The 26,371-nt window shown below is 41.3% G+C and overlaps 2 protein-coding genes across 2 annotated transcripts; both read right to left on the bottom strand.

The window, feature by feature from the left end:
- Positions 1 to 217: 217 nt before the first annotated feature.
- adgrg3 (adhesion G protein-coupled receptor G3) lies at positions 218 to 10,558 on the bottom strand. Its single transcript, XM_084007176.1, has 12 exons — positions 10,418 to 10,558; positions 9,955 to 10,006; positions 9,404 to 9,488; positions 7,268 to 7,396; positions 6,241 to 6,363; positions 6,096 to 6,147; positions 5,923 to 6,014; positions 4,878 to 4,996; positions 3,125 to 3,405; positions 1,561 to 1,663; positions 1,073 to 1,398; positions 218 to 985 (listed from the first exon to the last, which is right to left on the bottom strand). The coding sequence occupies exons 1-12, from the start codon at positions 10,473 to 10,475 to the stop codon at positions 876 to 878; spliced, it is 1,530 nt and encodes a 509-aa protein (XP_083863302.1). The 5' UTR covers positions 10,476 to 10,558; the 3' UTR covers positions 218 to 875.
- A 436-nt stretch (positions 10,559 to 10,994) lies between these two features.
- LOC311010501 (uncharacterized protein) lies at positions 10,995 to 26,303 on the bottom strand. The gene is made up of 11 exons (XM_084005017.1): positions 26,163 to 26,303; positions 25,540 to 25,767; positions 24,556 to 24,715; positions 21,574 to 21,733; positions 21,367 to 21,489; positions 21,168 to 21,290; positions 18,862 to 18,883; positions 17,644 to 18,027; positions 15,908 to 16,013; positions 12,104 to 12,432; positions 10,995 to 11,955 (listed from the first exon to the last, which is right to left on the bottom strand). The coding sequence occupies exons 1-11, from the start codon at positions 26,266 to 26,268 to the stop codon at positions 11,843 to 11,845; spliced, it is 1,854 nt and encodes a 617-aa protein (XP_083861143.1). The 5' UTR covers positions 26,269 to 26,303; the 3' UTR covers positions 10,995 to 11,842.
- Between the last annotated feature and the right edge of the window lie 68 nt (positions 26,304 to 26,371).

Raw genomic sequence — 26,371 nt, 5'->3', positions numbered from 1 at the left:
AACCTGGTGGAACATATAACATCATTACCAAGCTTGGAATTTAAACTAAAAAAGGTACTACGAGGCTACGAGACCCTACACTGTTTATTTTGTGTTTAAAATCTCCTTTAGCACTTACATACACCACACTTATTTTCTAGTTTCATTATTTATTGCTGCAGCTTGTTTTATTTTTTTACACAGGGCTTTCTTTATATATCATTCAAAGACTAATTCATAGAATATTTAACCCTAAACACATTTTTTAAATGGCCCTTGGGAGTATTTTCTGGTTTATGGAGTGATACAAAGAGAAATTCAAAATTCCTTCTGTAAAAACATTTGACTCAAATGTGTCAACAAAATGAAATGAATGAAATTCAATTTGAACCTGGCTTTTTCAGATGGGCAGATTTATTTTCTGGAAATGTGTGCAAGTTCATATTCAATAATATAATCATTGCATATTTAAACATACAACTTCAGGAAACTTGTAATACAAAAAACATTTGCAGTTATGTAAGTAATCACCTGGGAACTGCTTCTGAATTTATTTTTTTTTCAAATGTAGCAAATAAGTGAAAAGCTTTTAAAGCAAATTAGGAGTGAATATTCCCAGAAAAAATTCTCAGGTTTTAATGTGAAGGCACTGCTTTTAACAAAGTTGTCTTTCTGGTCATGACATGTATTATTATGCTTAATTTTGCAGAAAAGAACATAGCTTAATAGTGAAAGTGTTTGTGAAAACTGTGTTTGTGACTTAAGGTTAAGCAATATTGATTTCAATGCAAGACATGATTAAGTTATGATTAGTTACCATTTAACTGCCTAGAGCCCGAAGGCCAGTAAACACCTAATATAGGCAATGAATAATACATTTGCTGTAGCTGTGAATATCAGAAACTTGTTGTCATCACTTTCTGAGAGGAAGCCTCTCTGGCCGAGGAGTCATCATCAGATCGTGACTTGCAGGTCAAAGCCAAACACCACAGGAACATGAATACACCTAAGAAGTAAAAGAAAGAGTCAAAATACTTCCAGCCAAACATAAAGCAAAGTGGACTCTTTATATGAGGGTCAAGCAAATACTGACCCTGCAGGGAGTTTAGTATGGTGAATACATAGATGCCAGTGAGGGAGACGTAGGTGGTAGTCGCTAACCCCCAAGATAAGCCCAGCACACAGCTGAGGCCCAGCACCGTGGCACAGTCCTTCCATAACTTCATCCAGTTTCTTTTGTTCATCTTCTTCCAGCTGCTGTTGCGTTCAATGCCGCCATGGCCTGCCTTCAGTCCCCAGAGTTTAAACACCACCACTCCCAGCATGCAGGAATTACACAATATCACCAGGCATGGGAAGGCCACAGTGGTGACGTAGCTGACTAATAGCCTCTGTGGGAAGTGGCTGCTCATCCAGCACCTGCAGGTTATTAAAAAACAATACTCAAATTCAAGTTGTTTTTTTCCTATTTAGATCAAGTCAACTTTGAATTTCAAATAACCTGCAAGGAATGAAGCATGTATTTGCTCATAATTCAAAGCTCCAGTGTGGTTGAATATTTGTATTATTATTATTTCTTACATATGTGCTGTTGAAGTGTGGTTGTTGGCATCCCTCAGTTCCAGATTATATTTCCCATAACAACCTGAAATCCCACAAACCACAGCTATCAGTGTTGGAAGACCTGCGTAAAGACAAGACAGATACAGAAGTTACGTCAACAAGTGCCGATGACAGTTCAGTGTGTCTGCATGCACATGCAAAGTTTCACAGAGATTCAAAGATTTGTGTGGGCCAAGCAAGGACCCCGTAGATTGGGGGGGTAGCAAGTGTGGAAGAAGCTATTGGTCGCCCCAATTTACGGCTCTGGTCTGATTTGGCATTGCAGCTGGTGTGATCTCATTCGATCATGGTCTCTATTCTTCATTATAATTAAATTTGAAAAATAAAAGATTAAAAAAATCTGATATTTACAATACAGTTTTTAAATGTTTCGAAACCCGCGGTGTTTATATCTGCCTGAGACTTCCTGTTGTTCTCTGATTGCATTGCAGCTTTTTACTTTGGCATTAACAGCTTCATTGCCAGCGTTCAGCAGAAAAGTGCATCAAAATAATCATCAAAATAACCTGGGGTTTCCTGTTGACTCCCTCTTTGCCCTCCCCCCAACAAATCCCAATTTACCATGTAACCAAAGCCAGATTGCTATCCAAACACTATTAAAAAGCTGTTGCACCATCCATCATTACCATGAACATGCTGTTTATTTTGAGTTGACATATCGTCCATCCTGCTCCTGCTGAATACTCACTAAAGCAACACATATGTGGCTGCAACAAATACACTACTTCCATCAATTTGAATAATGTAAAATTTAAAGTTACAGCTCCATTAGGAACCAATGGGTTTGAGGGTGTGAACCACAGAAAGTATTTAGAGACAGACTAAAACATTGTTGGTTTTGGTCTTAGGGGATGTGTTGACAATAACAACAATGATTATAAGACACAAAATAGAGAAAAGGGCAGTGTTAGCCTTTAATACCAGAGAATGTTAATAGGAAGTGGACGTAGTCACCGTGACGTCACCCATTGGTTTGTGGACTACGGTTTTGAAGCCTTGAGTTTGGCATTTTGGCCGTCACCATCTTGGAATCTTTACAACTAGTGAAGTAAGTGGCAATATCTAGATTGTGGAGGAGCAACGTGTGGATGTGATGAACACAATCGGCAGAGCAGCAACCTTACTGGATCTGGATCCGTCTGGATTCTGGTGTGATGTTGCTAACAAAGTTAGCTTCATAATTCAAGGTCAAATTAACAGCTAAGTGTCTTGACAGTGACCTGTCAATCACAAGGTAGCCCCGCCCTAAAGCATCCCCTGCTTTCTGGTCTGTTTGACTCCAAATGGACCACAATTGACAAATGAACATCATGCTGAATTGAGAAGACATAAGACTAGACATTGAGACCATAAACTCATGTTTACAATGTTTAGTGGTGCAACCTCACCACTAGAGGTCACTACACACACACACACACACACACACACACACACACACACACACACACACACACACACACACACACACACACACACACACACTCCTGCCTTAAAGATTTGACAGAAACCAGGCTCCACTCACCCCATCCGACCAAGCTGAGTTTCAGCAGGTATCTCCTGACGTAGATGTTAAAAACTTGGACCAAGAGAAGGTAGAGGTGGAATCCTTCCAGGGCCGTCCAGCTGATGGTGGCCAGCAGAGACCAGTGTAAAAAGAGACCCAGACCCTGGCAAACCCAGCTCTCCTCATTCTCATTCAGCTGCCACACCCCGAAGCAGCACAACAGGAAGCTGAGGTGGAGGCATAACAGCGCTCCTGTTAGTTGCAAATGCACACCGATCACCTTCTCTGGACGCCGGCGTCTGAAAGTGAAACAACATATCATGATCAGTTGTCAATTCTCACAGATGCAGTACTCTATCTGGCCATTTCTGACCTGAAAGACTCCTTATTTCACCCAAGTTCTGATGTTACCTGGTTCACTCTTTGTCCTAATTTGCTTTTTTTTAAACTTTTCAGGCACTTGTTTGTGTGAGTACATCCCGGTACGGAACACAAAGGCATTGTAGTTTTAGCAAAAGGCACTTAGACGACTTTGTGTTTTAAAACAAAATGGAACTTACTTGGCGTGAAAAGGTATCTATTAAATGACTACACATCATATAGCACATCATATAGCACATATATATTTGATGTTGTTCCTGATTTGCCTACTTTTCGATAGTAAATATGTTGGATTCTGATGTATAAGGGGGGGGGGGGGGGGGGGTACATGAAGCATACACCTGGGTAACAATTTAATTCTAATCATTTTCTGAAGGTTTAACTTGCTGGTGTCAAATAAAGAGAGGTAGTGTATACCCAAGACAAACGGGTTTGCGTGACATCTAGAGATGCAGACACTTTTGTACTTCTGGAGACATTCATAGTGTTGCAGTCAGTTTGTAGGAACAAAAAGTGACAGAATTTGTTGTGTTGACAAAGAAAAAAATGATCTTGAAAGATAGGCATAATTGTGAGTTTGTCAGTTTCCGAAACTACCAAAAATCAGATACATATCAGTTGAGAAAGGTGTCGGGGGGAGGGGAGGGGGTTACAAAGGCTGTTCAACCATCCCACAAACACTTTGACTGATGCATAGTGACACCTTAAGTCATGGTCTTATCCTGATCGGAAACAGCTATTCTGAATCTAAAGATCTTTTCAACACATTGGAAACCACTGGTGAGTTGGCATTCGTCTCTAACCATAACCATTTCTCAAAATGATAACATAGTGGGCAAAATCGATACACTGGCAGAGCAGATGAGCTTGCAGATAATTAGGTGTGCACGATAATGAGTTCCTGTGTGGGTGAAGTTGTATGAATATCATTCTGTTCTTTCCTGTTTGGAGCGGGAACTTGTCCTGCCCACAATGTCTTGTGATAAAGTCTGCAACCTACAACTATTTTTGCAGCCAGAAGAACACAATTGCAAGCTTTTCAACTCATGCCATCTCTGTCACAATATGGACATCAGTGAACTGCATGGCTGCTGAGGTCTTACTGGACACTAACATTAGATCTAAGTCTCTGAAACTTGATAACCATCCATCCATCCACCCACCCACCTTGACCAACCAAAGATGTACCACATGTGTAATGTGACTATTGGTCAAGTGATTGGTCAAGATAACTGAACGTCATACTATATAGAAATAAATGCACAGTGAAAGTAATTCAGCAATAACACACAATTACAGTAACATCCACATATTGCTTCAGCTCTTTAATAAAAGAACTAATGTCATCTCTATTCAATTACATATATATTATTTGATATTTTAAACTCACTGCAGAGATATGTAGATGATCAGGCTGACGACCGTGAAGACGATGGAGAGTGCTGATCCAATGTAGGTGATATAGCTAAGGTACGTGGCATTGTGTTCATCCACTGTTAGGACGGGGTTCTGGAACAGAAACACATACAATATAAATTCAACTTCAAATGTAGTTTAAGTTCGGAAGCTTTTAGTCAATATTTTGTAGATATGGATTTAAATGGGGCTTATAGAGAACTCTTTGCCTATCTGTGTTTCTATCCATCTGTTTTTATGTGCATTTTCAATAGAGAGTGGAAACTCTAGTAGAAATATTTTTTGTTGTTGCAAAAAAACAAAACGCTTGGCTGAGCTGGCGGGCATTCATTCGCAGTACCTTTTGCTGATTTTCTGGAAATTTGATTCAAATCTGTGCTCTATTTGGATGGAAACCTGACGGACACTTTATGACAAAAAGATAGCTTCAAACAATGAGCGATTATCCAGCAACTAAGAAGACCTTTGTGGTAACTGAATCGGTAATTCATTATTTGGCTCACATTGGAGCATTCAAACGCACTGTTTAATCCATTCCTTACAATTCTGCTCCCTTTGTTTTTGAACCATTCTTCAAAGGGAAATGTATTTGCACAGTAGTTGCATGTTAATTTGCATAGCAGTGGGATTCTTGCAATCATAAGAGATGTGAGAATCACATCAAAATGAAAATCCATCTAGTCAGGCTTCGTGTAATGCATTTGTGTCCTGCCAACCAGAAAGTGTGTGTGAGACAACACAGGGAGGCAACCGTTTATTCCAAACAACAATGGCAGCTCTTAAAGAGGTGAGTGTAGATGCTGCAGTAGCATCAGTTCTATCAGAACTGGAGTATTTCTTATTGAATATAGAGCAAAGAACGACACTGAAGGCTTTTCTACATGGAGAAGGTGTTTTCATGTTTTCATTCAATCATGTATTTTTGTTGCAAAGTGCCTGCCCTTCCAGTGAAGGCTTCTCAGAGAGTTCTGTGTCAGGTAAAGAAGCATGTGGCTGATGAGAGAAAGTGTTCATTTTACCACAAGCACAGCAAAGAAGCTCATATGGTTGCAGCTGCAAACAAATTCAGTTCCGGTGTCGTTGGTCTCACAGCCGTCTGTGCTCCAATAACCTAAAAACACAGATATAATATAGTATAAATCTAACCATATCTTTTTATTTAAGAGCAGAAAGACTGGCATGTGTAGAGTACCTGTTCCATCGTCAAGCGTTGACTGCCAAAACACACAATTCCCATTTTTCACCTGAAACATTTAGAAGTGTATTCAAAATGATAGGAAAGCACACTGATACATCCTCCCACTGCAATGCCTTCAGAGATGGCTCTGTCATGCTACCTGTTCATTGTAGTTGAAGGTTAATATGATGGGTTGTGGAAGGTTTGTCACAGAATGGGTCCCTGCCTTCACCATCAGGACTAACCCCCCCAGAACCAGTTGATTTATCCTGCGTCCTCTAAACTGAGGACAGAGAGAAGTGGCAGAGAAGGTATTGCATTAATATTGGCAGTAGCATGTTTACCACGGGTGTCAGGGCGCGCTGCTATGACGGGCCGAGTTCAAGTTATTGGTTAGCAAGCGAGCACGCTGTGGTCTGGAGATTATTTATAAAAAAAAAAAAAAAAGCCAAAGGAAGGAAATTTAGGGGGCTTAACTGCCTGCTGTCTTTACTTCCACTTTCATGCTTGAAAGCCGTGGCTGCTGGCTCGGCTTGTCAGTCATGACAGATTTTGTACCTAAGCTTGCTACCATATATTGTATTGTCTCATCACTTGACCAAAAAGTCTTAACATTAGACAAGATCAACATATTACCCAGCAATCATCATTGCACTGCACATTTAAAAAACAGAGACAATAAGTTATTATTCAGTTTATATAATTGTTTGACTGTTTTATTTTAAAAAAATCCTTTTAAACCATGATGGAGATGGGTTTGCTGTTTCGACTGTGGAACTAGCAAATGGCACCCTTTGAACATATGAGTACTCCTTTTGAACACAGGCGTATTTTGACTTGTTCTCCACCCGAAACAACACATTGTTGAAGGGCCTGCTCTCTCTGTGGGCCCCCCACACCCCAGGAGACCCACTGTAACCCTCCAGCGCTGTCAAGGTTTATGCCCCTGAATCCTGGTTAATTGGAGGTCAACCTTTGCTCCATTTTTAAGAAAACAATAGCCGACTGTGAGTGTAAAACCCCCTCTCACACCTTTATAACCCAGCTTTGACGTCTGACGTCTTTTTTATGGGACCAAGATGAGAATACATACAATTGATATTGTTTTGGGTGAACTATTCCTTTGAAGCAGAAGCCAAAAAATAAAGCTCAGAAAAAACATCTCCTGAGGCTCAAATTCTACTGACCCTGAAGTAAGTGCTTTCCATCACAGTGGCCACCAACCGCACCCACTCCTCAGACCCAGCTCCTCTGCTTCTCTGGAGAGCTGAAGATGGGATGTGAACCCTGTGTTCAGCACTGGGACTCATTTCAGCCTATAAACATAAAGCTTAATTTATTCACAGAAATTCCCTTTAAAAAAAGGCTTTGTCTCATGATAATAGGTGTTAAGTTGTAATATGTATGTATATGTATGTAATCACAGACTTTTATTATTATTATTTTTCTTTTCTTTTTCTTTCTTCCAGTGAATGTATTTAAGGGACACGGGGTAAAATAATCTTGTAGAAATAATGATACAGCGAAGCAGTAGAGAGAGAGGCTGTCATGATTAGGTGCGAGCGGACAGGTGCAGGTTCTTTTGTCTGCTGCCACAGTGGGGAACTAGCCGAAGAAAGTTGTGTGCAACAATGCTCAGATGAGCACAGAGATGCTATCGGTATGTAGATAATCATATTATTGTTTGTTGAATGCATATGATGCGTTATATTCGTTAGCGTGGGGTGTGTAGAAGGAACCCATTCAGATCTGCCCTGCTCCGCAAGAAGTCATGCATTGCGGTTTGTGTGTGTGTGTATTATGAAATAATATTCTAAAAACAAATTTTACTTTGATTGCTTTTAATTTCACAGGCTGACCCATCTGAATTATAACTGGGAAGATTGACTTTGGTGCTTTATTCCTTTTTGAATAATGTCAGATTGAACAAAAATTTGTTCTATAGACTATGTAAAAAAAATGCTATTTTGTAAACTCATAGAAAGCCATAAAACCGGTATGTTTTATTCCTTGGTCATGGCAGGATAAAATCGGGATTTTCATATGGTTTTCCACTGAGGTACAAATATGCCTCATGACAGAAACCAGAAATTAGGAATATTCATCATTTCTTTCAAACTGCAGGATTACTGGCTACTGTGACAAAAGTCGCAAATTTGTTCTGATATGGATAGTAGAGACTGCTGCCTGCATGTTCATGACAAAATAAGACTGTGTGTGTGTGTGTGTGTGTGTGTGTGTGTGTGGTGTGTGTGTGTTCAGATAATTGGGCTGCATTTTCACACCATACTATTCGCTGCACTTAAACTGTTCTGGGGCATGTGGGTCATGTTATCTTCTGTGAAGTTGAGGGAATTAACATCTTTTTGATTGATTGACTTTCGAGACATGAATCAGAAAGACACTCACCTGTTCTCAAATGTTCTGCGTGCATTTGTGTGTGTGTGTGTGTGTGTGTGTGTGTGTGTGTGTGGCTGCGCGTAAAAATGCTTGTTTACTCATATGCGATGCAGACGATGTGGAGCATTTCGTCGTGTTTCTGTTTGTTTGATATCCTAAAGGATAGCGTAGCATCTCAAAGATGTTTACAAATATAGTTTATTGTGGCATGGTTCTGATTTAAAACCATTAGCATTGATAAATATAATAATTAATTAATTAATTAATAAAATGAACAAATAGGATGGGTGATTATTAACCATCCCCTCTGTCTATCGATTGATTCGTGAGTTAGATTATTTGATTTAAGATCATTTAAAACACGCTTTAAAGGACAATGTTTAGTCATGAGATTTGAGATTAAGTAATCTGGGAACATTTTGGGAAAGTCTTGACATATAATTTAGAGATTAATTTATTTAATTTGTTTGATGTCTAATGTGATGGTCTGTTTCTGTCAACCTAACCATCACTTGTGCTGAATAAAAAGACATAAATGAGTGGAGTTGAACTGCGTCCTCTGTGTTCTTCTTGCCGTGTTGTGCTTCGGCAGGCATTGGGGCAGTAAACCTGAGATAGCTCAACAATAGGGTAACCGTTTGGTGCTTTATGAACACATCTTTTAAGGTGCTATGCATGTAAAATTGTTCAGTATAGCACCACCTTTAGGTGTTTTTCACCTAAGTGTAGTTTAGTGACTAAGGACAGAACCAGTTGAGAACCATACAAGGGCTTAAAGGGTTCTATGTGTGCAGCGAAGCTTAACCTCCTCAATCCATGCCAAAGAACCACTGAGGAACCAACATTTGTTCCTGTGTAGTACATTTCATACAAAACTCCAGTGTTTGAGACAATAGCTGGGAGATATTAGAAATAAACCTCACCTCTTCAGACGATCGCACAGCCCGAATGAAGCTTGGCATTGAACGACCTTTGGGTCTACAGGTTGCAATGCGCTCTTCAAAACACCTACCAACACACATTTCACATCTTTCAGCAATCCAAACATTTACATAAGATTTAAAGGAGCAATGTGCAGGATTTAGTGGCCCCTCCCTTTCCAAGCGTGTCAGAGATCTATGGTGGCTTTCAGGTAACAGCAAAACGTGTTGCATTTCTGCCAAAAAATCCACCTAAATCCGACACACTGCTCCTTTTAATTAATTAAGTATTGAGATTAGGTGAGTAAGTTTACATTGACATGTTTCACATAATTACTATAGACAGTAATGTTCGGTTTGATGATGCTGTTGTTGTAAGATGAAGCCATTTCAAAACCATGTGCCATAGAAAGAGAAGCACAGATTCATGTTTGACAACCTGGTGACCTCAACAGCAACACGGGACGTTATGCTAATTGGTTGTTGATGTGCTTTTGTTTCAGGGATGTTGCCCCTTCCTACAGTAGTTTAGCATGTATGAGTATTTTAGTTACCTGATCAAGGAGACATCACGTTGACAATTGTTGAAGACATCAGTACAGTATTCTGTCAGAGGAGATGAGGAAATAGCCAAAGAACATCATATTTATAGGAGATTGAATAATGTAAAACGTGTAAGTCCCAGGCAGATGTGATCATGTCAGGGAAACTGTGGGTTTTAGTGTTGTGCAAATGGTTGCGTAGGAGTCCCTGAACCGCAGAGGACTTTATTCAAATCCACCACCTTAACATTGACGTTCAAATACACTAAATGTAAAATGGTATTTGCCTCAAAGACACATAGCCTTAAAAATAAAACACAATAAGGTTGCTTTTTGAATATCTGGCTGGGGACTACAGATGCAAAGTAGCCTTTTTGGCTAACTAACTGATTCACTTACAGCTTGGCTGTTGATTAGTGTGCAATGTCCCTGAAATAAACCAATAAATAAATAATTAAAAATGTGAAAAACTCACCACCAGCTACGGTCGCTGAAAAGCAGACAAGTGTGACAGACAAAAGAGTAATCCACATCGCTCTTCCTCAAACACACATATGATGTGACAGAGCACAGTGGTGTTCTGTTTGCTTGATGAGCATGCAGTTTCACATCTACATGTATCACATGGTGGCGGCAGAGTGGGTTTGGACAGCTCATATGGTACAGACACAGCTTTCCACGTAAGGTGCTGCTCTTCCTTGTTTTAGGAAACTTCAATGATGTGTTCATAAAATGTTTATTTATAGATTTGTGGTTCTCCACATAGTAATACATGCCCATTGCAAGATATGATGATCATTATTTCATTAAGAAAAAACTTTTCACGATGAGAGAAAAGCATTTAGAGAAAAGAGGAAGTTTCAAAATGTTACAGGTTTCCTATGAAAACCGATGCAGTAATACATGACTGACTGGCTCGCAGCTTGTTGAGGAAGAAAAACTCAGGCTGCAACCACAGGTTTTCCAAAGTTGGCAGACCATATATGCAAGTCACACACACACATTTATTCAAAAACACAAGACAAATACTCTACAGTATGTTAGTGATGGAAACAGCTTTACTTTGATCACACAAAAAAAATGTATTTTCATGCGAGGACAACATGAAAAGTGTCAGGAGGGTAACGTGGGAGTTTTGGTTGCCATGCTGTCACAACACATTGTCATTATGGATATTCCAGTGCACAAATGCTGTTAACACATGGATGACATTGGGAATTCAAACAGAAACACTTGTTAAGGTTGAGGCAACAAAACCCCTTAGAAATGAACATCATGGCTGGGCTTAAAATAAGTATGCAAAATAAGTAAAGCGTAAACAACATAAGTATGAAAGCAGGTCACAAACAGCACGAATGTAACCTCTAATAAGACTATCTCCGACATAAATTACGTTACTATAGAATTTACCTTTACCTTTACCGTAGTTTGAAACAAAACAAAACTTCTTGGTTCAGGGTTTTTTAAAATAATGGTATGGCTCAAAATTGCTATGGAATTGAAACTAAACTAAACTAAAACACTCAAATGTATTTGGTTATGTTTAGGGAACAGGTTGAGGAACAGCCTTTTCCTGGGTGAAAGCTCTGTGTTTTTGACCCAACCACCATCCGACCTGCTTGGAAGTCCAATGAATGCAGTTTTGCTGTGTGGGAATGTCATATTTAGGAGACCAGGCTGCTTCTTAATAACTCAACACCGATCTCCAACACTGGTGTGCTGACTGAAAGTCCTGTGTCTGACCTCTCCTGCCCTGTATGCTTCCTTTTTGGCCACTGAGATTGTATCCTCAGAGTGTGTGTGTGTGTGTGTGTGGATTTGATACCCTGGGAATGAGATCAGGATGGCTATTAATGGTCACATCAGGGCTTCATCAGCTGGACTAATGACAGGAAAGGGGCTAATCAAATTTGACTGCTGAAGTCTTCACAGGAGATGAAGTCAGTCTTTCCTCCATGTCTCTCTCCCTCTGCTTCTTGGCTGACAGACAGATCCACAGGAAGATAAAAAAACCTTGACAAAGAGACATATACATGATCAAAACATGAGTGGATTTACAGTATGGTAAAAGAGAATATTTGATAAAAACAAACCTGTCAACATACTGACATGGTTAAAAACCTTTGAATAGAAAAAACACTACGAATAACTGACAGCAGACCTTGTGTGGAGTTGAGGATGCAGAAGAGGTAGAGGATGGGGTAGTTGACATATCCTGAACCCAGGAAGGCCAGACCCCAGGTGGTCCCCATCAGGCAGGTGAGGCCCATCACGGTGAGGGCGCTCCTGCAAGTCTCATTGAACCTCTCTGGATCTCCCCAAGTCTTTCCTTGAGCCTCAGCTCCGGGCCTCGAGCTGCTCCTGAACACTCGTTTCATCTTACAGATGTTAGAGCCCACTGCCACCAGTATGCCAGAGTTGAAGATGAATATCAGGGTGAAATAAACCAGGTTCAAGGAGTAGAAGAAGGATTCGTCTGTGATCCAGCAGCTGTGGGACAGGCAAGTAACCCAATGGACTGTCAGAATATAGTTTCACATGAGATAATAATAATTATAATAATAAAAAAATAAATAAGACAATCTTAAATGTTTAAAGCTACAATAACTTTTTTTCATGAAATCAAAGTTTTTGATACGATTTGTGAGTGATATTTTTTCAGCAGTAGTCATTCAATGTATTTACATTTAGGGAATGTAGCAGACGCTTTTGTCCCAAGCGACTTACAATAAGTACATTTGTCGAAAGAAAGAAACCGCAACATATCATTGCCGATAAAGTAAGAGCAGAAAAATAGAAAAGTGTTAGGTCCTTGTCTGAGTAAAGTAGTAGCTGTTCAGCAAGGATACCTTAAGTACAACTGTGCTGTGATCAAACTGCTACAGGTAAGAACATAGAAGTGTTTTTTAGAGTGGGGTGGGTGGGGGAGTGCTCGCGTTGGGGCATGTGGTTTGACCAGCGTTTGAAGGTAGATGGGTGCCGTTCCATTGATGGCCTTGAAGGCCATTGCCATCGTCTTGAATTGGATGCGGGCTGCAACAGGGAGCCAGTGGAGGTCACGGAGGAGAGGGGTCACATGGAAGAATGTTGGTATTGTATTGATTGAAGACAAGGAATGCTGCAGCATTCTGGATACACTGCAATGGTTAAGTCGCCGAGGTCGGGAGTCCAGCCAGTAGAGAGTTGCACTAGTCAAGGCGGGAGATGACCAGTGCTTGGACCGCTTGCGTGGCGTCCTTTGTGAGGAAAGTCTGACTCCTGCGGATATTGTAGAGGGCAAATCTGCAATCGGCAATACTGTGATGTCCTCGACAGTGACCGATCCATGCAAGGCCCCGGGATGAAGAGGAGTTTGGTTTTATTCATTAAGCTTGAGGTGATGCGCAGTTGTCCAGACAGAGATGTCTGCCAGACATTCCAAGAAGCAAGTTGCAATGTGGGTAATGGAGGTTGGAGGAAAAGAGAGAACAGCTGGGTGTCATCTGCATAACAATGGTAGGAGAATCCATGTGATGTGATTACAGAGCCTAGTGATCCGGTGTATAGTGAGAACGGAAGCGGTCCTAGTATTGAGCCTTGAGGGACACCCGTTTCAAGAAAACAGGGTTTGGACATAGAGCCATTCCCTGTGACCTGAAAGGTGCAATTTGTCAGGTATGATGTGAACCAGGTTAGAGCAGAGTCAGTGATGCCAAGTTCAGCCAGGGTGGAGAGGAGGATTTGGTGGTTGACTGTGTCAAATGCAGACATGGTGGACTTCATGGGGAGGGAGAATGTCACAAAGTGTTTGTCGGACACAGTGAGCTGGGTAACAGAGAGTGCCGAGATGCCACAGGACCTTGTGAAGACAAGGTTAAGTTGGTTCCCGGCCCGTTGGGTGGGTGGAGAGGGGGAGAGTGTGAGGTCAAATGTGGAGAAGAAGTCAATGGATTCAGATGAGTGCAGCTTTCCTGGGTGGATGTTGAAGTCACCGAGGACGACAAGCGGTGTGCCATCATCAGGGGAGCAGCTTAGGAGGGCATCCATCTCATCTAAAAAGTCGCAGAGAGGACCCGGTGGGTGATAGATCACTATGATGTTGAGCTTGAAAGGAAGGGTGACAGAGACAGCGTGGAATTAAATTGCAGATCGGGGTAGGTGGTCCAGGGGAAGGACCTGGTAGGACCACCTGGGTCCAGTTCTTCCTCCTCGACCTGTTCGTCTTGGGGAGTGTGTAAACTAGTAGGCAGTTGAGAGGGCAGCTGGAGTGGCAGTGTTTTCTGTGGTGATCCAGGTCTCTGTAAGGGTCAGGAAGTGAAGAGTCTGCAGGGAGGCATACGCTGAAATGGTGTCCGCCTTCTTGACTGCAGACTGGCAGTTCCATAGCCCCCCTAGTACTGCAAGGCTTGGTTATGTTTGCATGGCTGCGATGGGTGGTGGTTGAGTTTTTATGACTTCCTCAATGGACTCTGACAGATCGACTCCCTTGTCTTTGTTCGACTGTCCTGACGCTGCAGGTGATGCTGTAGTGACAAGCTCTTAAGTGCTTGGTTTACCTTGTGCAGGTTTAGCCCCTCCCTCCAATCAAGTCTATTCACTACAGCTGAGATGGCTGAAACTAGGTAATTGCCCATTCAGTATGAACAGCTTCACAAGAATTTAAACAACAAGCTATCTAGACAAGACTAAATATGACACATTAGTTTCTGACTTGCCAACAAGATACAAAGCAGTTTCCTTCTTTTCTTCAGACAAAATGTATTTATCTACATTTTGTAGGTACCTCTCTGTATAATAGTTAATAATAGGTTTCATTGTTAGTGGCGGAGTCCGCTATTCCCTTGTGGTATTCATTACATTATGATGTACTGTATGTTTATGTTATATATTTGTGTGGGTCAGCAAATGAACCAAGATTAAAAATAACATTATCTAACACCTTTGATAAAAGATTTTTTAAGTTTTATATACAGTGTTGGGAACGTTACTTTAAAAAAGTAATTAGTTATAGTTACTCACTTGTTCCAAAAAGTAACTGAGTTAGTAACTGAATTACTTCATAATAAAAGTAACTAGTTACCAGGGAAAGTAACTATTTGCGTTACTGTAAAAAAAAAAGTTGCTTTATGTCGAAGAATTTGGATTTTTCTTGTAATGAGATGGCAAACTGCAGTCTTGTAGTCTACTCCTATAGTCGCGTAGCGTGTTGTCTTGTGTATAATAATTGAGATCGCATTCGCCGCACCTCGCATGCGGGAATAATTCAAGCTTGAGGAGAAATTATACAGTGGGAGACGCTGTGTCCGTCATATATCACAAAACAGGGTCAGAGCGCACAGCAGTAGACATAATGACGGCGAGACCCCGGTGCCTCCACGAGCCGCCGTTCATCATCATCATCATCATCATCACCGTCTTCACCATCCGCGCTCCACAGCTGCACCGGATTCCCGTCCAACACCAGAACGGCGGGACACCGGGGCCCGCGTGGCCCGCGTGGCCCTCGCACGCCGCTCAGACCAGCAGCAGCCCCAACTCCGGCTCCAGCTCGCGGCAAGTTTGCACGTTTCTCCACGGACAACAGGCTGCCGAGACCAGGCACGAGCGGCGCGCAAGCAGAACACGATCCTGACTTTTTTTTTTAACCGACAACCGACAAATTCAATTCATAGTAACGCACCGCATTTAACGTTCAGTAACGATAACGGCGTTGTAACGACGGAAACAGTAATTAGTTAGATTACCCCGTTACTGAAAAAATAACGGCGTTACCTAACGCCGTTCTTTTAAACGGCGTTATTCCAAACACTGTTTATATATGATGATATATATGATATTGATGCGATGACGAACGCAAATGCATAAACATTATGTGATCATACAAAGTACGTTTCGGATTGTGATTTTTAGTTCTTTTCTTTGTTTCATGTTGCTAATTATTTCTGCCTATTTATCCTCCTGCCAAAAGCAGTTAGTATTCACTTACATGGCGTTGGTTTGGTTGGTATTAGCCATGGTCATCCGTGTAACTCCATAGAACTGTTTAAAGTCCTTCATTCCCAAAGAGACTGTCACGATTAAAGCAGGGATCCCTGACAATCACACAAATACACACACAGTTTAACAATGTTTTACGGTGGAACATCTGATTAAAGAGAAAAAATTCTCCTGCTGGATTTTCAGATCAATTTCGATTTTCAATTCAAATTATTTATATAGGCTACCCCCAAATTACAAATTTGCCTCAAAGGCCTTCACAATCTGTACAGCACACGACATCCTCTGTCCTGGAACTCTCCGTCAAATAAAGAAAAACTCCCTAAAAAACTTTTAACAGGTAACAAACAAGGAAGAAACGTAGACGTCATGTAAAGAGAATAAACAACAAAATAATTATAATGTTGTCAATCCATATGACCGAAATTATACATGTAATCAATAGTAATAGTAACAGTGAGAGCAGAAATAATAGTAGAAAAAGATTACTACTTATATTTATTATAATAGAATGACGAAAGTAATAATAAGCCACAAATAGCATAATCATAATAGAATATTAGAATAGTAGTGAAGCATGCACAATGACATTGATGTTGGTCTCTTAATACATGAAGATTAAAGCCATTCCGCTCGACCGAAGGAAACCACAATCAAAGCCTTGGGCAGCAGCTCGCTGGTTTCACTTCAACTGCTTTCACTTCAGCTGCTTTCACTCTGTTTGAAGAAGGACTAAGGCCAATCAAACACTTGTGTCATCAACACAATGTATGCAGCCATTCAGTAATTGCACACTCACACTGAGTGATAATGAGAGGCCTATCGGTCAAAGCCTCCATCATGTCAAGTTGCGTACCCATGCATGAACCGTACCGTACTCAAATCCACCTCTTCCAATGGAAGTGTACCATTCTTAGGCACAGAATGGAGCATCACACTAGTCCGACCAGAATTTAGACTCAAATGTACCTGGGCACGGATGGCCGAGTGTGAGTCAACACACAGAGTAACGCCAGTCACATTTCTCGCCTGGGGAAATGTTTCAGTAGCTTAATCAAAAATATCGTCACGTTTGATGATGTCAAACTGGCCTTGATGTACTGCCAAATTTGCACCATGCTTGTTCACATGTTTGGAACTTGTGGCACCCCATGTTTTGAATGGACAAATCCATTCTGATTTATAGTCTGATATGCATTGCTAATGGTTTTAAATCTACCGCCTCCTAGTGGTGGATTTGAATGAAACTTTCAGCTCCCTCTGTGGTCTTGGATCCTGAAGTTTTGGAATGACCCAACGGTTGCTGACTTTGGTCACTGTAAAAGATCAGTAGTCATTTACTGTGTTCGTGCACAGCAAAGTAATGTATTCTATTTCACAGTAGTTTTCTATTTAACGTCAAAATGACCAGCAGGATGTAAGTATACCATACAAAAGACATAGTTTTATTTAATTGTATTGATACTGTACCTTCAATCTTTATCACTTATTATTATTACAGTCGAAAAGTATGACTACTGTAACCAGAATACAATACTTGGAAATTATTGTCTATTTGAATGTTATTAACTGGCAGCCATTGATGAGTGACTTTTTTTTTTAATGTTTACTGTGAATTTCACGGTAGGTTTTTTACATTGTATCTTGAAAACGAAATAAGATATCAATTAATGATCTTGAATTGTTAGTCTTTGTAAAGCATGTAGTAAGCAGGAGGCTACTCACCCCATCCAGCAAGGGACAGTTTGACCAGGTAGTGTTTGAAGTAGGCGTTAAACACCTTTATTAGCAGCAGATAGAGGTGAAGGGCCTCGATGGCCATCCAGGTGAAGCAGCAGAGCAAGGAGTAATGCATGAAGGCAGCGACAAACACGCAGACCCAGTCCGGTTTCACCGTCGCCCCCCACTCACTCAGCAGGAAGGTGGAGTTGAGCAGGAACAAGGCGCCACTCAGAGACACGTGGATGGAGATGGAATGATCTAGTCGCTGTTTTCTGAGGAAGAGATGCACACACAGGCAGGTGTCTCCGTCTGGTGGGATTCTTCCACTGAGTTTGATGTCACTCTCATTTCGCTTCTTGAACAGCGGCTGGTAGGATGAAGCGTTAGCTGCATGGAACGCATAGAAGACAAGTATACGTACCCACCGAAGACATATATCACAAGGGACAAAGCAGTGAAGAAGGCAGACAGGCCGCAGCCCACATAACTGATGGATGACAGGATTTTCCAGTGGGCCGCGGAAATGGGGTCTCTCATCTGCAGAACATATGGAATGGTGATACCGAGTTATTTGTAATTTATAGGTATTTTTGCCAACACAGATTGTGATGTCTAATGATATGCAGGTACTGGATAAACACTGACTAGGTAAATACATCATCAGGAACAAGTCAGTAAAACCCAGTGTGTCTTCTTACCAGCAGGACAGCAAAGGGTGTTGCATGATTACAGTAGCAGGTAATATTAGTTTGGTTATCACTGGTCTCACAGCCATCTGTTTTCCAGCGCCAATCTGGAAACATGAACATTATAACTGAGCTTACTTAATCAATGAAAACACGATTCTCTATACACAAGAAGATTGAAACATGAATATTTTCATTTGTTCATTTATTTTCTTTTTCTTAAAGATTCTTTGGTGCATCATTGACACACAATATAAATTTCACCTTTATTTATTTATCTATTTAACAATTAATGTTATTTAACAAACATTAATAAATCCATTGTCAATGCATACCATTTTTAAGGTATACAGAAGGTATATAGATGATGTAGATATATCCATGTCTCATATATCAATATATTATTAATCTGTGCATTATTTAATACACAACTCATGCACCCAACTGCATCAAGAGGTAAGCTCTTTGGCTGTAAAATTAATAGAAGTTCTGAAAGACTACTGAGTATCATTTTATATTCTGATACACAACTTACCAGCTTCATCAAAATAGTGACACTGCAACCACGAATTATTCTGTAAAAATACAAAAAACATTAAGCTGCATTAAAGCCCCAGTCGGCAATTTTTTTTTGATCATATTCACTGAAGCCAAAAACATAAATCATCCGGCTTTAGAAAAAAACACGCCTCTACGTGCACGTAGAGCCTATTATTTGTTTTGCAAAGATCAACAACAGCCGGATCATCGTGTCCAATCAGCACGCAAGGCCACAGAGCCCCTCCCCCCTCGGGCTTGTTCCAATATCACAGGCACACGCATTGCGTTGAATTGTTTGTAGCATGATGGCGGAGGGAAGTAGCAACAATGAGGAGGTCCAAAACAACCAAGGAAAAGTGCCTGTGATAAACCCTCGATCCGCCGGACTTGCTGACTGGGACTTTAAAGGGATAGTTCGGAATTTTGGACATAAGACCTATTTGCCAACTCAGCCGGTGTGTTCGAGACGTCTGGAGACATTTTCAAGAAATTTCATTCAGTTCTTCTAGTTGACGAGTTCGCTTGTGCTATGGCTAGAGCAAGTCAATCGATCTAGTTAGCATGGCATTAAAAACACTAATACCGACTCCACAGTGCACCTGAGGCAAATCCATTGTAACGGCAGACTATCGATGTACATATCTGTGTTGATAGAATGTTCGAAATAAAACCAACCTTGCATTTTTAAGGATTTATGTCTCAGCAGCAGCAGCAGCAGCAGCGTGTCATACTTCCTAGTAGGCTATGGCAGCGGCGGACTGATATCACCTAGCCCTTATAAGTTACCGATTCTATAATAGTTTGTTTACCTGCTGTCATTGCTACAGACGCAGAGTAGCCTGCAGTGATAGTTTCTTCAATCTCACAGAAATGGCCACTTTTGGAGAATATACTGAAACTTTTGAAGACTCTGATGCGTTTTTTTCCACCCAAACCCAACCGTACCTGTATGAGTCTGAATATACAGAGGAAGAATTGCGCGAGAGGGATGCTCAAAGGGCAGAACGTGAACGTCTGTGGAGACTGAGATAGCCCCCGCTGGAGCTGAGAACCGGGACCGAACAAACGGAGACTGGTGTTGCCAGGAGGGAATCCCCTGCAAGGCGTCCGAGGGTTTACGGTTCTCTGGACGGAGCAGAGGTTCGGGTTCGCAGTGCGTAATTGTGGGTTCGCGGGGCCGTGTGCTGCCCGGTGTTTGTGTGAGCTCCAAGGGCTTTTCAGACAGCCTTGGGGGCATAAGTGCCGATAATTTGGCGGTGTTCAGGTGTGTATTTACAGGAGGGATTCCCTGCAACGCCTCTGAGGGTTTACGGTTCTCCAGGTGGAGCAGAGGTTCGGGTTCACAGTGCGTAATTGTGGGTTCTCCAGTATATTCTCCAAAAGTAGCTGCCCAGTGTTTGAGTGAGCTCCGAGGGCTTTTCAGATAGCCTTGGGGGCTTAAGGGCTGACAAATCGGCGATGTTCAGGTGTGTATTTACCGGCTGGATTCCGAGCAGCACGTCTTAGAGTTTTGACTCCGACGGAGCAAAGTAAAATTCCACCGCTGCTGAGAAACTAGTCCCTCAAAAAATGGATGATTCATGCGATGCAAGGTTAGTTTTGTTTCAAATATTATTCTATCAACACAGATATGTACATCAACAGTCTAGTGTTTTAATTGATTTGCCTTGGGTGCACTGTGGAGTGGGCAAGACTGTTTTTAATGCCATGCTAACTAGAATGATTGACTTGCGCTAACCATAGCACAGCAAACTCGGAAACTAGAAGAACTGAATGAAATATCTTGAAAACGTCTCCAGACGTCTCGAACACACCGGCTGAGTTGGAAAATAGGTCTTATGTCCAAAATTCCGAACTATCCCTTTAAAGTTTAAGGTAGGTTTAACAACAACATCAACAGCAACAACAACACTTGGAACTAGTGAAATCAATGATTTGAATTGCCTTTCACAGCTCAAGTGTTAAGTGTGCTGCTATTCTGACAACAGTGCGACGACTGAGTACAGTGTGGACACCAAAACAGGACACTATGTCCTCATTGAGGAGCCACCAATGAATATATGGCACCTTGAATTTGATGGGCTTTACTGCAGGACAGAACGTGTTTAAACCAAGCTCTTAAAATACAAAAGCAGCAAACAATGTCCACTGCAGATATGCTTGCCATATGGGAAGTCAAATCAAATCAAGTCAAGTAAGTCTTAGTCCGATATCTGTGCATTCTGTACAGTATAGTACAATGTCGCTCCTTTACAATCAAGCAGATGCTGAAAACATGACAGCATTCACAAAATGACTTACATCCATATTCATGTGTGGAACAATGCTGAAAGTCATCTTGATGGTCTGGTTCAGATTCTGTAAGTGTCCTTTGTCTAGGAGCTCTATCCTTATAACCAATGATAGGATTTCTTCCTGTTCAAACTTGAAAAGAGAGTCAAAAATAGAAACCCACATGCATGTCAATGATGCAAGAATAAAGGGGATATTGGAACTGTACCTGGAACTGGCTGGGGTGCATGTAGCTGACGAAACCAAGACTCCTCCTGTCCTGTGGGATGTTCCTCAGGGCATGTGTCGGCAGCCAAATGTCAGGGATGAATGAACTGTTCTCAGGCAGCAGCTAACGTCAGACATGAGAAGATGAGAACATATTTATACATCACTGTATTTTAATCATCACCACCATCCTCATCAGATTGTGTACCTGTGGAGCGTTCATCTGGATCCTGGGCTTGTTGGAGCTGAGCTCAGCCTCACTGATGTTGACCACATTCAGAGACAACGACATCATGTTGTAGCTGACGGAGCCTCCAGCCTCCTCCCTGGATGCTCTCATGATGTTGTGGATCAGCTTTCTTTCGACACTGCAGAAAAACAATGGACCTCAAATAAACTAGTTTTAAGTTGCAGGTAGGAGTGAGTCAAAAGGATTTTCCATTTCGCCAATGTCCTTAGAATTTCCTTGAATTTTGTCTCACAAATAAAATTGTGGCCAGACCTGTCATATGAGCCAGCACAGGAGAACACAAACAGGATTTATGGCTTCATTCAAACCTGGAAACTCATTAAGGTCTACCATCATTGAGGATGTTCCAGTCCCTTAGATGCATGTTAAAGTAGGCGAAAGGAGGCGACAGCAGATCTGTTTTTTGATTGGTCACCCCCATCATCATCAAGGGGACTGAGGTGGAGCGTGTCACAAACTTGACGTTTCTGAGTGTCACTGAGGACCTCTCTTGGACCCTCAATACCTCGACCCTGATCAAGAAGGCTCACCATCGTCTCTTCTTCCTGAGGAGACTAAAGAAGGTCCATCTGTCTCCTCAGATCCTGGTGAACTTCTACCGTTGCACCATAGAGAGCATCCTCACCAACTGTATCACATATGGCAAGTGCTCTGCCTCTGACGGGAAAGCACTGCAGAGGGTGGTGAAAACTGCCTAACGCATCTCCGGTTCCTCAATTCCCTCCATCGATGCTCGTGTAAGCTGCACAGCATCATCAAGGACTGCTCTCATCCCAACCACAACTGTTCACCCCAATCCCCTCCAGGAGGTGGTGTCAGTGGAAGTTTATTGTAATCTGAGCTTTCTATAATACTTTTTTCTTCTTCTTCTTTTTTTTACAGTGATGGTATTATATTGTGGCATTGCAAAATTAAAACAGTTTATACCATGGTCTGGGTGAATACTCGATTCTGATTGGCTAGAGGGTGTAGGTTAAAAAGTGTTAATGTACACCTAGAAAAGACGCTCCGTCAAATTGCCTGATGACAGTTCTAAATTATTGCGCTGGCCCAAACGCTAGATGGTTGACAATATTTGCTGCAATAAAAACGATTTAGGAAACTATCTGTGAACTTTAATTCTTTGAAACAAAATTTCACATCATCCTCTGGACACACACAAGCGGTGCGTAGTGCACTGGCCTTCTGAAATGATACTTTGTATCACGTAACGTAAGGTTAAGCCATCATCTCACTTCCCATCACTGATCAACTGCTGTGGTCGGGTTGCTATGGCCACGTTGCTCGGCAACTTCTGCATACGGGAGATATTAAATAGTCTGCTCGACTTGTAAAGATAAAAAAAAACCTTGATGAATGATTTTAACTCTAAAACATATTAAAGTATTATTAATTGATTAAATATTTCTTTCTTTCGTAGGTGACCATGGTATAAGTGGCATAATGCCCTTTGAGGTGTCCATTAACAGAAATTAATGTTACTTCTCCACTCAAAACATGATTTTCTGATCAGAATTAGACTGACATGGTCCTTTAAAGCAGTTGTAATGTGTTTCATTCAGAGTTAGTAGTCTAGTAGCGTTTAGTGGTATATTGTTGAGCATCCTGGATCTCGGCAATGAAGAATATTTGGAAGAGAAGATTGATTTGTCGCATATTTACTGTTATTATTTTAAAGTGTTTACCTCTTTTCACCCCAGCCAAAAAGGGTATCTTATATCACTTTAAAGAAGAAAGAGAAGATAATTTACGTATTTGAGGAAAGCAGAAGCTGATAAAACTTAACCCACCCGCATATGAAACATTTTGGAAAATGTGCTTAGTTCCTCCCCCTCGTGCCACTTCTAGTTCCAAAAAAACAAGATGGCGAAGGGCCAAAACAGAGGCGGTCCTGGCTGGATTTACGCCCTGGGCGAACCATCCCTTGCAACGCCCCCCCCCCCCCCCCCCCCCCCCCCACACCTCGTCGCCAAAAAAAAAAAAAAAAAAAAAAAACTTACCCCCAAACCCTGACACCAACACAACAATATATTATATTATTTGTATTATTTTAATATATATCATCTTAAATACAAAAATCCTATAGCCTGTCCCTCACGTCACACTAGAAATCTGCATACCTTTATCTTTTGCCCGTTTCTCCTCTTCTTCTTTTCTTCTTTTTCTGAACTGGGCACCTGATGGCTTCTTTGGTCTTTTACCTTTATCCATGATGAAGATGAAGACTCGACATCATTAACTTTTGCATGACCTTTTGCCAACACCGTCCGTTCGCCCGTCAATCAACCGGAGTCACGTGACATCACGTAAATAAATTCACGGAGATTGACACAGATTTTTTTTTTTTTTTTACATTTTTCACATAACCCAATTAATTACATGTAGGTATATGGGTCTATGTTAATTTTAGGAATGAAATACAATTTATTTGGCAGCAGTTTGTGTTGTGTGGTGGCCTAGGATCAGTCTATCCCCCGCCCCCCTCCCTCTTGCCGACCTCTGCAGTCGCAAGTTGATCCCCCGCCGCCCCCCTCCCTCTTGCCTCTTCTGACACACACACATAACCTGTATGACTCTGACTCTCAGCAGCAAGTTGACGTGAGGGCGCCCAAGCGCCCACTCCACCAACTTTGACATGGAAATGAGCAGCGGTAGTATAGAGATATGGCAACAGTTTTTTTATTTATTTATTTTTTTATTATTATTATTATTATTTTTTTTTTTTTTTTTTTTTGGAGGGCGCTCGCTCGTGCGCCCTCACATAGATTGCGCCCTGGGCGGTCGCCCATATTGCCCATAGCAAAAACCGGCCCTGGGCCAAAATGTCAAACTTCATTACCAGGCTCACCATCCCCGAAGCCAAGGCTAAAAATTACATTCCAGAAAACACCAGGAGTGAAATAAATGTGTCTACAGAGCAGCAGCAGGCCTGGCACTTACCTTGTATAGGCTTTCTTGAATTTCAGGTCACTGCTGAAGAGCGGCTGACATGAATCTCTCATGTTGAAGAGTTTAATCATGTCCTTCTGGCCTTTATCCAGCGATTTAACCATGGTCAAGATGTTGGGGTTCGTGCATAGACAAAAATGACAATCACTATCTGCGAAGGGAGAAAGGAATGACTAAATATGCAGATATGAAGACCCTTTTACAGTTTGTAACTAATGATGGCATAAGTTTGTGCTTGGAGTTTGGCAACAGGTTGTCAAGTTGTGCAACAATCAACTGCCAAAAAATTGGTTAATGCAACCTCAACTAACGGACTTTCCAGATATTATATTATATAATATTCCAATATTTAGTGGCTACATTTTGTATATACTGTATATTTGGTGGAGAAAGCTAGTGTGTAAGATTGCACAAAGCCGCGCTAGTGTTTCAGTAAAACAAGTGACTATGTTAACTGGTGACTCTCAGCCCATTTTGTCAGTGGTTGCTCATAGTGTCGGTAGCGGTTGAAAATACCTCCACCTCGAAAAAAGCCTTCAATAAATCTGCAACATATCTGTGTTTATTATTTACGCCAACCATTTACCACGGACACATTCGGCTGAAAGTCATGAGTTAACATGGTCACGGTCAAGTTTAACACCCGTTGATCTCGTACGGTCGTGATCCTGGCTGATTTCTGCAGAACTTGAAAGCCTCATGGAATATTGATTTTGAGGATCAAAAATGCAACAACCAATATATTTTAATGGTTTTATTTCAATGACTAAAGCTTGCTAACTCATCTAGATGGCTGTGACACAAAAAGCCAGTTCCGTTGCCAACCTGCATGTGCTGTAAAATGATCAAAGATCAACCTGATTTTGGAGAGATGGCAGTTGGGGATAGATAGAAGCACCGTCACAGCATCTTTCTGACCTGATCAGAGATAATGTGTGCGTCATTCTGCATGCACACTCAGCAGAGTGTACTTACATTGTTCTGTGGTGTTTGCAACCATTGGAGGTTTTGTCACTTCAACCTCTAAGCAAGCAGACGATCCATCAAAATACGTCATGTTGCTGTACATGCAAAGAAAGTTGCAGGGGTGTCCATCCACAAAGCAGCTCGGAGGACCAGACAGCTGATCCATGATCTCAGCCACACCAACACCAGTATCCTTCACGTTAATAGTTATGGTACCATCTGAAATATTGAGACAAACTGAACGCAGGAACAGAAGATGAGAAAGCGCCCATGCACCTTTTTAAATGGTTTGGTAGTGTGATCATTGCATGGAAATAAAAGGTTCCAAGCAGAGTACAAGGAAGCAAAAATGACAAGGCTTTTGACACTAGGTTGTCTGCACTGGCCGAATGCCATGTACTAAGTGCTATCATTTCAATAACTCTTTATTTTTCTCTATTAATTCCACATAATCGACTCTTAGTCAGTTCTTTTGTCCTCTGCTGAGCTTGATAAATGATTTTGTGCTATTTTCCTGTTGTGTTGACTGAAACAGGCTGAGTGGATAGTAGCTCCGTTTTCCTTTTCAGGTACAGGGCTCCTTCAAGATTTTGAGAAGGGAAAAAATAAAGAGCAAACATAGTTCACCTCACCTTGGTGAGCCAGTGATTCAGACAGCAGCAGGAACAGCAGTAAGAGAACCATGGTATTTCCTCTGAAGTTGTTACTGATGGAATAAATAAAAAGCAGGTATACCATTGATAAATTGATAGTTAATTCAACTTAAGTAAATACATTTACTTTTTCCACACAATGACATGATCATTTAAATGTTAGTAATGATAAAAAGTGTTATTTTAAC

Source organism: Eutrigla gurnardus, assembly GCF_963514095.1.
Source record: "Eutrigla gurnardus genome assembly, chromosome: 1".
Taxonomy (NCBI): Eukaryota; Metazoa; Chordata; class Actinopteri; order Perciformes; family Triglidae; genus Eutrigla; species Eutrigla gurnardus.
The sequence above is the reverse complement of the archived record's forward strand: the minus strand, read 5'-3'. Positions and strand labels throughout refer to the sequence as shown.